The following is a 17,175-nucleotide window of genomic DNA, read 5'->3' on the forward strand; positions in this document are numbered from 1 at the left end:
GAGGATTTCTTTTATGAGCCTGAGTACTTTTTTTTTTTTTTTCAATCGAAAAAATCTTCACAGTTTAACTGAGTATCTAGACTGATGACTGGAGCTCGTCTCTGCCAAGAGCAATTTCGTTATGTGTCCTTGTTGGAATAGCTTCACCAGTCTCAAGCTCTGATCTTCCACAATCTACAACTGCTTGTGATGTCTACATTCTGTTGAACAACAAATTCGAAGGCCGGTGCTCTGTCATTGATAGTCATTCTTGTAATACATATTCCTGTTGGCTAGATGTATTTCCCATTTGCGACCTTCAGCACAATTGCTTTCTTATTGTGGAGCATAGTCTTCCTCAGCTGGCAATGACAAGTATTTCATATTAAAGAGAAAGAAGGCACCAGGTCAACTCGTGCCTTGACAGTTCGAATGTCAATGATAACGTCAGTCAGATTTCCTGAAATATTGGTAACTGTCATACAGTGAGGATTTTAGTCTGTGGTGGCCTCATCTCCACAGGTTCGTTGGTTGGTTGATTGCTTGGTTTGGGGTCATCAGTCCCATTGGATTAGGGAAGGATGAGGCAGGAAGTTGGTCATGCCCTTCCAAAGGAACCATCCCAGCATTTGGCTGAAGTGACTTAGGGAAATCATAGAAAACCTAACTCAGGATGGCTGGGTGCATGTTTGAACTGTTATCCTCCCAAACACCTGTTCTTCTGCAGGGCATTACACTCATAAGAGGAGTTTGTTGTACCTGTGTTGGTCGCATGCTCGGTTGTTGTTTGAAGGTTGTTGCATAGGAGAATTGGCTGAGTCCATTCTTCATGGCACATTCGGATAGTGGCAACAACTGTTGCTAATAATCAATACATCTCTTCTTCAATGTTCTCTATTGCCTCCTAATGCCTAGTGTTGAAATTCATAGCTGCTATCTCTTGTGTATTTGATCCATTATTTCTGGATGCCATAAAATGCTGTCTCTCTTCTGTTACTACCTGGTGTATGAGAGAGGCCAGGTTGTGATGGCCTTTCACAGCTGCCATAGGGACCACATTTGGGAGTCAGTCATACCTCTTTTGTCCGACTCTCTCTCTCTCTCTCTCTCTCTCTCTCTTTCTCTCTCTCTCACTCTCTTTTCTTTTTTGCTGCATTTTCTTGATCTGCTGGCATCTCTTGATGAATTCCTCTATTGTGGTGACTTCCTTTGCCAGAAGAGATTGTTAAATGTCTTCTGTGCCTCCTTTCAACAAATGTGACATTTTGTTGGATTCTATCAAATTTGGATTCACAATGTGGCATATGGCCAAAACATTCTGTACGTAACACTGCCATTTCCTCACGATGTTGGGCACTGTCTTTCAATTGTTCTTGTGCTAAGCAGAGTTGCTGCTGATTGTCAGCAATTGTTCTTTTTTTCAATTTGGCCTGGAATTTGTTCCAACTATTGAGCTTCTGTTCATTGTTCTTGAACGACTACTAGGTTGTACACATTTGCCACGCACATCATGTCATCCTACCTATTTTACTTGGCAAGTGTCAGTTGAACCTTTCAGCAAATTTGATAGGATCCCAACCAGCATCTCCAAAAACACTGATGAAAGCATGACACGTAGCTGACTTACTGTTGTTTTTGAGTCCACTCATCTCTGAATATATGGACATTATCAATGATGTGGCATTGGTATTTCATTTCCTTTCCATGTATTCAACGGCTTTTGTAGTGCATAATTGGAGCAATGGTGATGCAGATGTATTGACGTACCTGGTGTTTCGATTAAATAGTCCCACATCTAACCACAATCAATTCCAAATCCAAAAGTAGGGATGCCAATGTCGTATAACACTTAGCAATGAAAGCACATTTATATGGACACCGAGGTATAGACAGCACAATACTGTCTCCTGGATAGTGTGCGCTGATATTTATACAAACGCTGAATATTCCAGAATATGCAAATGTAACTAACGTAAGAAATTTTGAGAACCTTCTAGAAATGATAAATACTACGTAACAAATATTTCCTAGTGATTGGATCGGAACTGGCGATGCACAGTACACAGGCCAGTGACACTAACCACTGCTCCACACTGCACACAGCACAGTCTGTGGCAAACAAGACTACATGAAACTCAAGACTTGAGTCAGGAAAGTCTACTTGCTGTAAGTGGATGGAGATGCACATAATACTTACAGATTTGCTTGGAACTTTTCTCAGTGACTGGTCAACCATTACAATTCCAGTGTACTCCTCTCCTAGTGTTTGAAAACCACTTAATGTAGTTAAAGCATAATACAGGTTTCTTGAACCAACTGAAGTCCATTTACTGTATTTACGAAACCAATGACTGCCTAAGAAATTAAGAATAAGTAATATTAGTAATTGTGGCTCACACAAAATTTGATTTGATGAACAGACATAAAAAAACTAATCTTAATCAGAGAAGTAAGGATCACTGATTCAGCGCATATATGAATGCTGTTTGGAGGTTACATATCAGGGCAGAATCATAAATACTATAGACACCTCATTATAATTTTGAGATCTTAATGTTGTGGCTATAAATATTGAGCCCAGTGATACTGATCTGTAACATAACCCAACACTCTTGTTGTTGTGGTCTTCAGTCCTGAGACTGATTTGCTGCAGCTCTCTATGCTACTCTACCCTGTGCAAGCTTCTTGATCTTCCAGTACTTACTGCAGCCTACATCCTTCTGAATCTGCTTAGTGTATTCATCTCTTGGTCTCCCTCTACGATTTTTACCCTCCACGCAGCCCTCCAATGCTAAATTTGTGATCCCTTGATGCCTCAGAACATGTCCTACCAACCAGTCCCTTCTTCTTGTCAAGTTGTGCCACAAACTCCTCTTTTCCCCAATTCTATTCAATACCTCCTCATTAGGTATTTGATCTACCCATCTAATCGTGAGCATTATTCTGTAGCACCACATTTCGAAAGCTTCTATTCTCTCCTTGTCCAAACTGGTTATCGTCCATGTTTCACTTCCATACATGGCTACACTCCATACAAATACTTTCAGAAACGACTTCCTGACACTTAAATCTATACTTGATGTTAACAAATTTCTCTTCTTCAGAAACGCTTTCCTTGCCATTGCCAGTCTACATTTTATATGCTCTCTACTTCGACAATCATCAGTTATTTTGCTCCCCAAATAGCAAGACTCCTTTACTACTTTAAATGCCTCATTTCCTAATCTAATTCCCTCAGCATCACACGACTTAATTCGACTACATTCCATTATCCCTCCTTTCAGGACACTGTCCATTCTGTTCAACTGCTCTTCCAAGTCCTTTGCTGTTTCTGACAGAATTACAATGTCATCGGCGAACCTCAAAGTTTTTATTTCTTCTCCATGGATTTTAATGCCTACTCTGAACTTTTCTTTTGTTTCCTTTACTGCTTGATCAATATACAGATTGAATAACATTGGAGAGAGGCTACAACCCTATCTCACTCCCTTCCCATCAACTGCTTCCCTTTCGTGTCCCTCGACTCTTATAACTGCCATCTGGTTTCTGTACAAATTGTAAATAGCCTTTCGCTCCCTGTATTTTACCTCTGCCACCTTCAGAATTTGAAAGAGAGTATTCCTGTCAACATTGTCAAAAGCTTTCTCTAAGTCTACAAATGCTAGAAATGTAGGTTTTCCTTTCCTTAATCTATTTTCTAAGATAAGTCATAGGGTCAGTATTGCCTCACGTGTTCCAACATTTCTACGGAATCCAAACTGATCTTCCCCGAGGTTGACTTCTACCAGATTTCCATTCGTCTGTAAAGAATTCACGTCAGTACTTTGCAGCTGTGACTTATTAAACCGATAGTTTGGTAATTTTCACATGACAACACCCGCTTTCTTTGAGATTGGAATTATTATATTCTTCTTGAAGTCTGAGGGTATTTCACCTGTCTCATACATCTTGCTCACCAGATGGTAGAGTTTTGTCAGGACTGGTTCTCCCAAGGCCGTCAGTAGTTCTAATGGAATGTTGTCTACTCCCGGGGCCTTGTTTTGACTCAGGTCTTTCAGTGCTCTGTCAAACTCTTCACGCAGTATCGTATCTCCCATTTCATCTTCACCTATATCCTCTTCCATTTCCATAATATTGTCCTCAAGTACATCGCTCTTGTATAGACCCTCTATATACTCCTTCCACCTTTCTGCTTTCCCTTCTTTGCTTAGAACTGGGTTTCCATCTGAACTCTTGATATTCATACAAGTGGCTCTCTTTTCTCCAAAGGTCTCTTTAATTTTCCTGTAGGCAGTATCTATCTTACCCCTAGTGAGATAAGCCATCCCTGCTTAGCCATTTTGCACTTCCTGTCAATCTCATTTTTGAGACGTTTGTATTCCTTTTTGCCTGCTTCACTTACTGCATTTTTGTATTTTCTCCTTTCATCAATTAAATTCAGTATCTCTTCTGTTACCCAAGGATTTCTACTAGCCCTCGACTTTTTACCTACTTGATCTTCTGCTGCCTTCACTATTTCATCCCTCAAAGCTACCCATTCTTCTTCTACTGTATTTCTTTCCCCCATTCCTGTCAATTGTTCCCTTATGCTCTCCCGGAAACTGTGTACAACCTCTGGTTCTTTCAGTTTATCCAGGTCCCATCTCCTTAAATTCCCACCTGCCCCTGGAAATGTCTTACAATTTAGAACCTGGTTCCTAAATCTCTGTCTTACCATTATATAATCTGATACCTTCTAGTATGTCCAGGATTCTTCCATGTATACAACCTTCTTTTATGATTCTTAAACCACGTGTTAGCTATGATTAAGTTATGCTCTGTGCAAAATTCTACCAGATGGCTTCCTCTTTCATTTCTTACTCCCAATCCATATTCACCTACTATGTTTCCTTCTCTCCCTTTACCTACTCTCGAATTCCAGTCACCCATGACTATTAAATTTTCATCTCCCTTCACTAGCTGAATAATTTCTTTTATCTCATCATACATTTCATCAATTTCTTCATCACCTGCAGAGCTACTTGGCATATAAACTTGTACTACTGTAGTGGGCATGGGCTACGTGTCTATCTTGGCCACAATAATGCGTTCACTCCAACACTTTTACTACACACAAAATGGTGGTGTTCAGTTCAAGGTAGAATCTTAACAAAGCATACACTGAGGTGACAAAAGTCATGGGATATCTCCTAATATTGTGTCAGACTTCTTTTGCCCAGCAAAGAGCAAAAACTCAATGTGGCGTTGACTCAAGAAGTTGTTGGAAGTCCTCTGCAAAAACACTGAGCCATGCTGCCTCTATAGCTGTCCATAATTGCAAAAGTGTTGCTGATGCATGATTTTGTGCACGAACTGACCTCTTGATTATGTCTCACAAATGTTCAATGGTTGTCCAAATCATTCACTCGAATTGTCCAGAATATCCTTCAAACCAATTGCGAGCAATTGTGGCTCGGTGACATGGCACATTGTCAGCCAGACGTCAGTGTAGTCACGGCCCTAGCTGGCCACCCAGGTCACCTGATCTGTCAGCAAGTGATTACTTTGTGTGGGGAGCCTTCAAGTCTAAGATGTGTCACAACAACCATCATAGTCTTTAAGAACTGTAGTAGAACATTTAAAATGAGATTGCAGCAATTCCAACAGCAGCTTCAATCCGCATTCAGAAATTTGCTGACTAGAGCCCAAAAAAGCCAAGAGATGAATGGTGGTCACTTTCAACATCTGCTATAGTCAGGTTAGTGCTGTATTCCTTTTCACTGTTTGTGTATGCGATAGTTCAGCCACCTGTATATGTGCATATTGCTATCCCAAGACTTTTGTCACCTAAGTGTAAAGTGATATAGGACAAGTTGACCTCGACTGAAGGTTATCAAATTGATATTTCAGTATTTCCATGCTGGTGGGGTTTGTTAATCAAAATTTTGTCTTTGTGTGACTTATTTTCAGTACAGAGAAGCCATTCTTGGCGATAAAGAACGATGTAAACACATGATCGCTACTGAGTGCGCCTTAAGTTATTGGAACTTTTCAGGTGGAGTTCACAACACAATACGCCCAAAGAATATGCTATTGCAGCTTTTGGACTTAGAAGAAAGTGGAATCACTAGCTGGAGGGACATGGGAGTATTGCTTCGACAGACTGCACAGACAGTTGACTGTAGTGCAATGATTGCAGAATGAGTGGTGATGACATTAGCTCAGGACAAATATGGCAAGAAGAATAGGCAGAAGTCCTTCAAAAGGCATTACACTATGAGAAGATAGTAGGATCATTCATCTTGCTGTGACTAATACATGGATGACAACAGCTGAAATCCAGGCGGAGTGTCACCACAATCAGGTTAGTTGCTTAGTTTCAGCAATTTACAGTTAACTAAAACTAACTATGGAGTACAAGGAATTGTCATGCAGATGATTTCAGTTTTTGTTAGAAGTTAATTTACAATCGATTAAATTATTTTCATACTGGATAGATGGTGAAACATTTTTATAGCTATATACTTCCCTCCTTTCTGTGCCACACTGAGGCTGAGTGATGGATAGTGTAAATCATTTCTCCTTCTGGTATTATATTTATGAACGATACTGTTGTTTTGAAACTGGATTGATTGTTGACAATAAATTACACAGGGGAATAGATGTACTGTGATGCCATTGTCAATATGCCCAACTGCTTAAAGAGCTGTCCCCAAGACGGAATAGAGTTGACACCTCAACACCATGTTATCTTTATTACATGCTTCTGTGTGACAAAGAGGGTGGCTTTTTTTTTTTTTTTTCCTCCATGATGATTCACCACAGAATATGATGCCATAACACATTGAATGAAATATGGCAATTAAATGAACTGTTTGACATTTTCATCCAAAAGATTTGACATTATCAGTAAAGCAAGAACTGCATAGCTGATGTTTAAGATCCATAACATATGACTTCCATTTCAGGTTCATTGTTGTTGTTGTGGTCTTCAGTCCTGAGACTGGTTTGATGCAGCTCTCCATGCTACTCTATCCTGTGCAAGCTTCTTCATCTCCCAGTACCTACTGCAACCTACATCCTTCTGAATCTGCTTAGTGTATTCATCTCTTGGTCTCCCTCTACGATTTTTACCTTCCACACTACCCTCCAATACTAAATTGGTGATCCCTTGATGCCTCAGAACATGTCCTACCAACCGATCCCTTCTTCTGGTCAAGTTGTGCCACAAACTTCTCTTCTCCCCAATCCTATTCAATACTCCCTCATTAGTTATGTGATCTACCCATCTAATCTTCAGCATTCTTTTGTACCACCACATTTCGAAAGCTTCTATTCTCTTCTTGTCCAAACTATTTATCATCCATGTTTCACTGCCATACATGGCTACACCCCATACATATACTTTCAGAAACGACTTCCTGACACTTAAATCTATACTCGATGTTAACAAATTTCTCTTCTTCAGAAACGCTTTCCTTGCCATTGCCAGTCTACATTTTATATGCTCTCTACTTCGACCATCATCAGTTATTTTGCTCCCCAAATAGCAAAACTCCTTTACTACTTTCAGCGTCTCATTTCCTAATCTAATTCCCTCAGCATCACTTGACTTAATTCAACCACATTCCATTATCCTCGTTTTGCTTTTGTTGATGTTCATCTTATATCCTCCTTTTGAGACACTACCCATTCCGTTCAACTGCTCTTCCAAGTCCATTGCTGTCTCTGACAGAATTACAATGTCATCGGCGAACCTCAAAGTTTTTATTTCTTCTCCATGGATTTTAATACCTACTCCGAATTTTTCTTCTGTTTCCTTCACTGCTTGCTCAATACACAGATTGAATAACATTGGGGACGGGCTACGACCCTATCTCACTCCCTTCCCAACAACTGCTTCCCTTTCATGTCCCTCGACTCTTATAACTGCCATCTGGTTTCTGTACAAATTGTAAATAGCCTTTTGCTCCCTGTATTTTACCTCTGCGACCTTCAGAATTTGAAAGAGAGTATTCCAGTCAACATTGTCAAACGCTTTCTCTAAGTCTACAAATGCTAGAAACGTAGGTTTGCCATTCCTTAATCTAGCTTCTAAGATAAGTCGTAGGGTCAGTATTGCCTCACGTGTTCCAACATTTCTACGGAATCCAAACTGATCTCCCCCGAGGTCGGCTTCTACTAGTTTTTCCATTCGTCTGTAAAGAATTCATGTTAGTATTTTGCAGCTGTGACTTATTAAACTGATAGTTCGGTAATTTTCACATCTTTCAACACCTGCTTTCTTTGGGATTGGAATTATTATATTCTTCTTGAAGTCTGAGGGTATTTCGCCTGTTCCATACATCTTGCTCACCAGATCGTAGAGTTTTGTCAGGACTGGCTCTCCCAAGGCCGTCAGTAGTTCCAATTGAATGTTGTCTACTCCGGGGGCCTTGTTTCGACTTAGGTCTTTCAGTGCTCTATCAAACTCTTCACGCAGTATCGTATCTCCAATTTCTTCCTCATCTACATCCTCTTCCATTTCCATAATGTTGTCCTCAAGTACATCGCTCTTGTATAGACCCTCTATATACTCCTTCCACTTTTCTGCTTTCCCTTCTTTGCTTAGAACTGGGTTTCCATCTGAGCTCTTGATGTTCACACAAGTGGCTCTCTTATCTCCAAAGGTCTCTTTAATTTTCCTGTAGGCAGTATCTATCTTACCCTAGTGAGATAAGCCTCTACATCCTTACATTTGTTCTCTAGCCATCCCTGCTTAGCCATTTTGCGCTTCCTGTCGATCTCATTTTTGAGACGTTTGTATTCCTTTTTGACTGCTTCATTTACTGCATTTTTATATTTTCTCCTTTCATCAATTAAATTCAATATTTCTTCTGTTACCCAAGGATTTCTACTAGCCCTCATCTTTTTACCTACTTGATCCTCTGCTGCCTTCACTACTTCATCCCTCAGAGCTACCCATTCCTCTTCTACTGTATTTCTTTCCCCCTTTCCTGTCAATTGTTCCCTTATGCTCTCCCTGAAACTCTGTACAACCTCTGGTTCTTTCAGTTTATCCAGGTCCCATCTCCTTAAATTCCCACCTTTTTGCAGTTTTTTCAGTTTTAATCTACAGGTCATAACCAATAGATTGTGGTCAGAGTCCAAATCTGCCCCTGGAAATGTCTTACAATTTAAAACCTGGTTCCTACATCTCTGTCTTACCATTATATAATCTATCTGAAACTTGTCAGTATCGCCAGGATTCTTCCATGTATACAACCTTCTTTTATGATTCTTGAACCAAGTGTTAGCTATGATTAAGTTGTGCTCTGTGCAAAATTCTACCAGGCGGCTTCCTCTTTCATTTCTTAGCCCCAATCCATATTCACCTACTATGTTTCCTTCTCTCCATTTTCCTACTACCGAATTACAGTCACCCATGACTATTAAATTTTCGTCACCCTTCACTATCTGAATAGTTTCTTTTATTTCATCATACATCTTCAATTTGTTCATCATCTGCAGAGGTAGTTGGCATATAAACTTGTACTACTGTAGTAGGTGTGGGCTTCGTATCTATCTTGTCCATAATAATGCGTTCACTATGCTGTTTGTAGTAGCTTACCCGCATTCCTATTTTCCTACTCATTATTAAACCTGTTCCTGCATTACCCCTATTTGATTTTGTGTTTATAACCCTGTAGTCATCTGACCAGAAGTCTTGTTCCTCCTGTCACTGAACTTCACTAATTCCCACTATATCTAACTTCAACCTATCCAGTTCCCTTTTTAAATTTTCTAACCTACCTACCCGATTAAGGGATCTGACATTCCACGCTCCGATCCGTAGAACGCCAGTGTTCTTTCTCCTGATAACGATGTCCTCCTGAGTAGTCCCCACCCGGAGATCCGAATGGGGGACTATTTTACCTCCAGAATATTTTACCGAAGAGGACGCCATCATCATTTAACCATACAGTAAAGCTGCATGCCCTCGGGAAAAATTACGGCCGTAGTTTCACCTTGCTTTCAGCCGTTCGCAGTACCAGCACAGCAAGGCCGTTTTGGTTATTGTTACAAGGCCAGATCAGTCAATCATCCAGACTGTTGCCCTTGCAACTACTGAAAAGGCTGCTGCCCCTCTTCAGGAACCACACGTTTGTCTGGCCTCTCAACAGATACCCCTCCGTTGTGGTTGCACCTACAGTACGGCCGGCTATCTGTATCGCTGAGGCACGCAAGCCTCCCCACCAATGGCAAGGTCCATGGTTCATGGGGGGGGGGGGGGGGGTTCAGGTTTATCAACATAAAAATCTAAGAATTTTGAACATTATATTTCATTTACTGATTTACCCTCTTGCATTACTTCTAATGGTCTGGTCTACAGTTATGCAGCATTCAATTCCACATTTTGTGGTTTTTTTCTAAATTCAATGACAGAGCAGTTATTAATTTTCTGGAAAATATTATTTACATTTCCAAGTATTGAAGTTACTGCACTAGGCTTGATTATAATAAAAGGTACAGCAGTGAAATGGGCAATTTTGAAACTTCCATCAACAATACAAATGTATTCACAGTTATATAAAAGAAATACAGCATGAATTTACAAAGCTTGCAATTTAAAATGCCCATCACATGAAAAAGACATCATGCAGGTGGCCATCATTTTCTTTCACATCTTTCAAGACTGGCACCTGAATTCAATTAACTTCCTCTCGAATTTGATCCTTCAGTTTCTAGATGATGTGTGGTGGATCACACCAAAAGATCCGAGATTTCAAATGACCCGAAAGAAAAATATCACATGCTGAAAGGTCTGGGATCTTAGAGGCCAGGAAATATCCCAGTTCTTGGAGATGACCTGACCAGGAAAGATGTTCTATTACATGCTGTGAGGTTTGGCAAGTGGCCCCATCTTGTTGGAAGAATGTGTTTGCAGTTACAGGAAGATCAGCAAGCTGCCACACTATGAAATGGTTCAACACGTGAACATAATATTCTATATACCCACAGTAATAGCACTGGGTACAGTTGTCTTTTTTTTTCTTCCTTTTTTTTCCTTCTTCCAAAGGGAGCCCATGGTTTCAAATGAGGATATGCCACACCACACTACCACTCTTCAATAGTGAAATGGTGTTTCATGAAGCATTTCAGGATTTTTGTGTGACCAGTATCTAAAGTTTTGCTTGTTAACAAAGCCTTACACATAAAAATTGGCCTCATCACCCACAATCAAATTGTAGCACAGGCCTGGGTTGTCATTCACAAGTTCCAACAACTCCAGGCAAAAGAGTAGCCTCTTTGGGATGTTGTCCGCATTCAGTTTTTGCACTATCTGAAATCTGTATGGGTGGCATTGCAGCTCCGTGTGCAGTACTCGCCACTGTACACTGAGATCCGATATATCAAGCTGCATTGCATGCTTAGGTGCAGAATGCCCAGGACTTTGGCTGAAGGCCTCTTCCACTCTTGTAACACTCTCTGATGTGCACATGTGTTTTCAAGTTCCATCCCCCTTTCACACTGTATCACCCGTTTCCATTTCCTCAAAGTTCTGTATCCCTACTTTGATAGCATGTGCCAACGAGACTGGGGCATGATGGGCAAGCTTGTAATGAGCATGAAATACACACTGTGCAGCCACATAGCCGTCACTGGTTTTGTAAAACACCTTCATGGCAACAGCACATTGTTCATCGGTCCACAACGCCATATTGACTGAACACTGAAATTAGGGATTAGAGGCAAATGTTTGTTGTCCAGATGGCACAATTCCCACTTTCTGATTTCTAACATATTTCCATGGTTGCCAAATTGCCCGTTTCACAGCAGCACCTGTTATTTGCGTCAGCAGTAAAGGCGAAATATTTCTACTTCCTACATATATGACAAAAGAAGAACTAGAGTGGATCCAATATCAATTCTTGAGTTACACCTGTAGTGATTAGCCCCTATTTTAGACATGCTGTTTGCTATATTCGCGGTAGCTGGAATCAGTGCACACATAGATGAATGTACAAATGGAGGGAGCTGCCTGGTGGGAAAGTCTCCTGCGGAAGAGTAACCCAACCATTGGTGCAGAAAATGAAATGTAACAAACAGACTACAGAGAAGACAACAGACAACAACCTTATGACAATGACGCACTATGCAAAGCAGTCACTACAACTGTTGTATCCTGCCTAAACCCATCAAATATCGGGTGCCTAGGAAACCTGCTTCCTTGGATTGCTAGAGAACAATTCAAGAAAATCGTATTAACGAAGTTTATTACTAAAGGAAATGATTACAACACTTAACTTTGTGAAATACAGATGTGTCGTGAGCAAAGGGTGACAGTCAAACAATAAATCTCTTCAGTATAGACAATGCTACATGGTAGAAGCGAAAGGACTAGTCTTGATGCTATTCTTGAAATCAGTGCTGTAGAACTTGTAGAACAGGCTAGTCTTCAACTGGGCCGCAACCAGTCAGGTGTACTGTTCTCTTCGCATAGAGGGCACTGCCATCGCATAGTCGTTCTAGAGAGGGGTCGGTCCATGTGCAATTGACTGACGTCTTCTTCACAGCCCTCTCTGTTCTAACGTTCCTGATAGGCATGCTGACACTTGAATTTACGCCGGAACAACAATGATGATGATAAGATCAAGAGCATTGGAGAAATAAATCCAAGATGCAACCAGAGAGAGTGACTGGATGACATGCAAGGTAGTTACCCAAAAGTTCTAGAACAGCAAAGAGTGATCCGTAGGTATAAAGTGTGAGCACTGAACTGACTGGCTGTGCATTGTGCAGCTGCCTAAATACTGGCACACTCATGTAGCGAAACAGAAGCATACTTGCTGTGTGAGCGCAGTGCAGCCACAGTGCCCCGTATTGCTATAAGGTTCGTGCCGTAAGCAGCCCCCCCCCCCCCCCCCCCCCCGCGCACCCCCCCCCCCCACCCACCCACCACCACCACCACCAAAACAGGTGCGTATGGGTGGAAGTGCCCCAGATGGTGCAGTGGGGCGTGGGAAGAACATATGGGTGACAACTCGGACCTGTTGACTACCGGATGGGGAAAGGGATGGTGATCTGTGATGTCCACTGTGATGTCTCTGGAGGTGAAGGCACTGAAGGGTTCCTCCGATGGTGGTGGTGCTCAAGCTGCTTCTGTGTTTGGACAGATGTAACTTGACACCAATGGGTCTCCACCACTATTGCCGGCATCCAAGCTGCCGGACTCTCGTCTCGTAACAGTGGGTCCACACAGCGGCGCAAGGTGCGTAATGCCAGGACAGCCAAGAGTGGAATGTGAGAGGGGGTGGCATCAGAAGACGATGCAGTGTCCATGGTTGCTGCCCATGGAGCAACTCAGTGTGGTTACAACCATCAGTCAGTGTGATACAACAGGTGTTCAAAACCAGTGTTAGGCTTGAGGAAGTGGCAAAGAATTTGACAGCCTTCTTCATTTGCTGCTTAAAGGTCCGAATGAGATGTTCTGCTCCACCATTCAAGGAAGGATGGAACAGAGGGCTGAGAATATGTTTTATTTCATTGGCCACACAGAACTCTTTGAAAGCAGATGACATGAATTGTGGGCCATTATCAGAAACTAAAGTGTGGGGTAACCCTTTGATGGCCAAAACCTGGGCCAAGGCAGTGAGGGTGGCGTCAGTTGTGGTGGACACCATGCGTACCACATATCAGTATTTGAAGTAGGCATCCACTATGAGCAACCACACTGAGCCCAAAAATGGGCCTGGAAAATCAGTGAATGGATGCTGTCCTATGGACAGCACGCTGTAGGGCAGGGTGCAAATGACTCTGGGGGTGCTGCTTGTTGCTGCACACCGTGCAGCCAAGGACCATTTGCTTGGCATTGCTATTACATTATATTATTACTATTATACACATGTCACTGAGCCAAAACTTTCATGTGGGACATACCCAAGTGTCCCCAGTGGGATAAGCACAGGACTTGTGGCTGTAGTTCAGCAGAAATGATCATCTGATGTATGTCAGTCTCAGTATCCACGAGAAGAACATCACTGACAACCAGGAGCCCGTGAAAAATTAGCTTCCACAGTTGGAGCTTTGTCATCAACCGGCAGGTGAGGAAGGTCAGCCAACCATGGGTCACATATCGGAGAACCTGCCTCAGTTGGGGGTTGTGCCACGTGGAGGCAGTGACACGTGTGGTCATAATGGGAAACCGTCCAATGAATGTTGCCGTGCAGTATCAATATGGAAGCAGAGGATCTCAAGTTGATCGAAATCTGGGTCTGGTACAGCAGGTAGATGCGACAATGTGTTGGCATTAGAATGTTGTGCTGTGGGCTTAAACTGGATAGTATAAATGTAAGCACTCAGAAACAGTACCCAGCACTGTAAGTGTTGAACTGTTTGCTCTGAGAGGTTTGAATGAGGCCCAAATAAGGTAACCAAGGGCCTGTGATCCATAAAGAGAGAGAACTTCATCTTAAAAAATTGTACATGAAATTTGACAAAAACAATGTTCTGAGATTCCTCATCTAAAGGGAACAGGAGGTAAGCATCAGCAAGGTCGATCTTTGAATAGTGTTTCCCACCAGCAAGTCTCGGAAGGTGGTCTTCTGTCTGAGGTAAAGGATGAGCTTCAACCAGTGATTGAGCATTGATCTACATCTACATGATTACTCTGCAATTCACATTTAAGTGCTTGGCAGAGGGTTCATCGAACCACAATCATATTATCTCTCTACCATTCCACTCGAGAACAGCGCGCGGGAAAAACGAACATCTAAACCTTTCTGTTCGAGCTCTGATTTCTCTTATTTTATTTTGATGATCATTCCTACCTATGTAGGTTGGGCTCAACAAAATATTTTCGCATTCGGAAGAGAAAGTTGGTGACTGAAGTTTCATAAATAGATTTCGCCACAATGAAAAACGTCTTTGCTTTAATGACTTCCATCCCAACTCGCGTATCATATCTGCCACTCTCTCTCCCCTATTATGTGATAATACAAAACGAGCTGCCCTTTTTTGCACCCTTTCGATGTCCTCCGTCAATCCCACCTGATAAGGATCCCACACCACCGCAACAATATTCTAACAGAGGACGAACAAGTGTAGTGTAAGCTGTCTCTTTAGTGGACTTGTTGCATCTTCTAAGTGTCCTGCCAATGAAACGCAACCTTTGGCTCGCCTTCCCCACAATATTATCTATGTAGTCTTTCCAACTGAAGTTGTTCGTAACTTTAACACCCAGGTACTTAGTTGAAATGACAGCCTTGAAATCTCCACATAACTGAAGAGAACCATCAGGCTTCTTGCAAATGATGAGGGGGTGACCCATGTGCTAGATTTTCCAGGTTTGATAACTCCAACAGCCTGTAGGCAATCCAGCTCCTGCTTCACCGCAGTACATGCGGCCACTGGAATGGGTCTCGCATGGCAAAAACGAGACGTGGCATCTGGCTCAAGGGTGATGTATACCTGAAAACCCAAAGCCCACGCCAAATCCAGCTTAAATACTGATGCAAACCTCAAGCAAAGATCTCCCAGTTCCTGGAAAGGGTCTGCATTGAATACAAACTTGACATCATCAGAGATAGAAAACCCAAACACTGGAAAGGTGTCGAGGCCGAAAATATTAGTAGCCAATAGGTGGTCAACAATGGATAACATAATGAGCTGTTTAATTTTTTCGTAGTCTGCTGTAACCAAGAACTGCCCTCAAAGGGGGATACAATTACCCCCATACACCACCACACATGTCCGCCCCCGGTAGCTGAGTGGTCAGCGTGACAGGCTGTCAATCCTAAGGGCCTGGGTTCGATTCCTGGCTGGGTCGGAGATTTTCCCCGCTCAGGGACTGGGTGTTGTATTGTCCTAATCATCATCATTTCATCCCCATCGACGCGCAAGTTGCCGAAGTGGCGTCAAATCGAAAGACTTGCACCAGGCGAGCGGTCTACCTGAAGGGAGGCCATCATCACACGACATTATTATTATTATTATTATTATTATTACCACCACACATTGTGAGGGAGGAGACAACTTGGGTGAGCCCAGTCATGCATATGTTGCCAGACTCATCACAGAGATGGTGGCCCCAGTGTCCACCTGAAAATGGATATCCTTGTCAAAAATACAGAGTATGAGAAACAACTTCAGCATGAAAGAGTCATCTAGTGCAACTACAGACTGGAGGCATGTACAGTGTCCCAGTCCTCCATAGCATCATTGAAAGGCGGGAATGATGGAGGACATATGGAGGAGCCAGCAGCAGGGGATGTTGAGGGCTGGTGCAACTGGGCCTTGTCTACTCTGAGTCTGTCCACTTGAAGCTGAAGCAATTTTTGTAACTAGTTGAACTGGAGCTGCTGCTGCTGGATTAACTGCTGCTGTTGCTCCAGCAAGCGAGCCAATTGGGCATCGATGCTACTAAATAATTTCTTTTTTCCTCAAATAATTTCTTTTTTCCTCATCACCAATGCTAGATCCACAATAGCCAGACATTAGTGCACTTGTTGGTGAATGCAGAAACTGAGGAAGCCACCAGGTCAAGAGACACCAGCAGAAGAGCAACACAACCAACAGTATGGAGAACGAAACGTGACAGACAGACTACAGATGAGACGACAAATCAGGACAAGGACAAACAACCTTATGACAATGAGGCACAACACTGATGTGATGACAACAAGATCAAGAGCATTGGAGAGACAAATCAAAGATGCAACCACAGGGAGTACCCGGGTGACATGCAAGGTAGCTATCCAAAAGTTCTAGTACAGCAAAGAGCGATCCATAGGCATCAAGCATGAGCACTGAACTGACTGTCTGTGCCCTGTGTGTCTGCCTAAATACCAGCCGTGTGGAATGGTATTGCCCAGCACACTGTCGAGGAGTTCCTTGAAAAATTAAGATGATTCTCATTGTATTGCTGATAGTGTTTGCTTAAACTTATGGACTGATTTTCTTTCAGGTTCACGAACATTTATTTTTATCTGTTATTACTTTTATGTTGTAAGTTCATGTACTGACACGTTCCATGACCTTGGAGATTTACTCCTCAATTTGGTCCTACGGAACTTGACATGTAAATAAATAAATAAATAAATAAACTCACATGGCGAGATGTGAGCACAGTGCGGATGTAGTGCTCTCTATTGGCTATCGAGCTTCATCTCCTCCGGTGGGCATTCAACCTCTGCAGCACCTGATACCAGACTGTTTCCTTTTATACACTGCCCGAGT

At 42.2% G+C, this 17,175-nt stretch overlaps 1 protein-coding gene across 2 annotated transcripts in view; it reads right to left on the reverse strand.

Moving 5' to 3' along the window:
* Positions 1-17,175, reverse strand: part of LOC124556710 (peroxisome biogenesis factor 10-like) — a 121,917-nt gene that overhangs the window by 79,421 nt on the left and 25,321 nt on the right. For both annotated transcript variants that reach the window (XM_047130695.1, XM_047130696.1), the window contains exon 3: positions 2,177-2,334. In XM_047130695.1, the coding sequence (XP_046986651.1) occupies positions 2,177-2,334 (158 nt within the window). The remainder of the gene's footprint in view (positions 1-2,176; positions 2,335-17,175) is intronic.

This window comes from Schistocerca americana, chromosome X (genome assembly GCF_021461395.2).
Source record: "Schistocerca americana isolate TAMUIC-IGC-003095 chromosome X, iqSchAmer2.1, whole genome shotgun sequence".
Classification (NCBI taxonomy): Eukaryota; Metazoa; Arthropoda; class Insecta; order Orthoptera; family Acrididae; genus Schistocerca; species Schistocerca americana.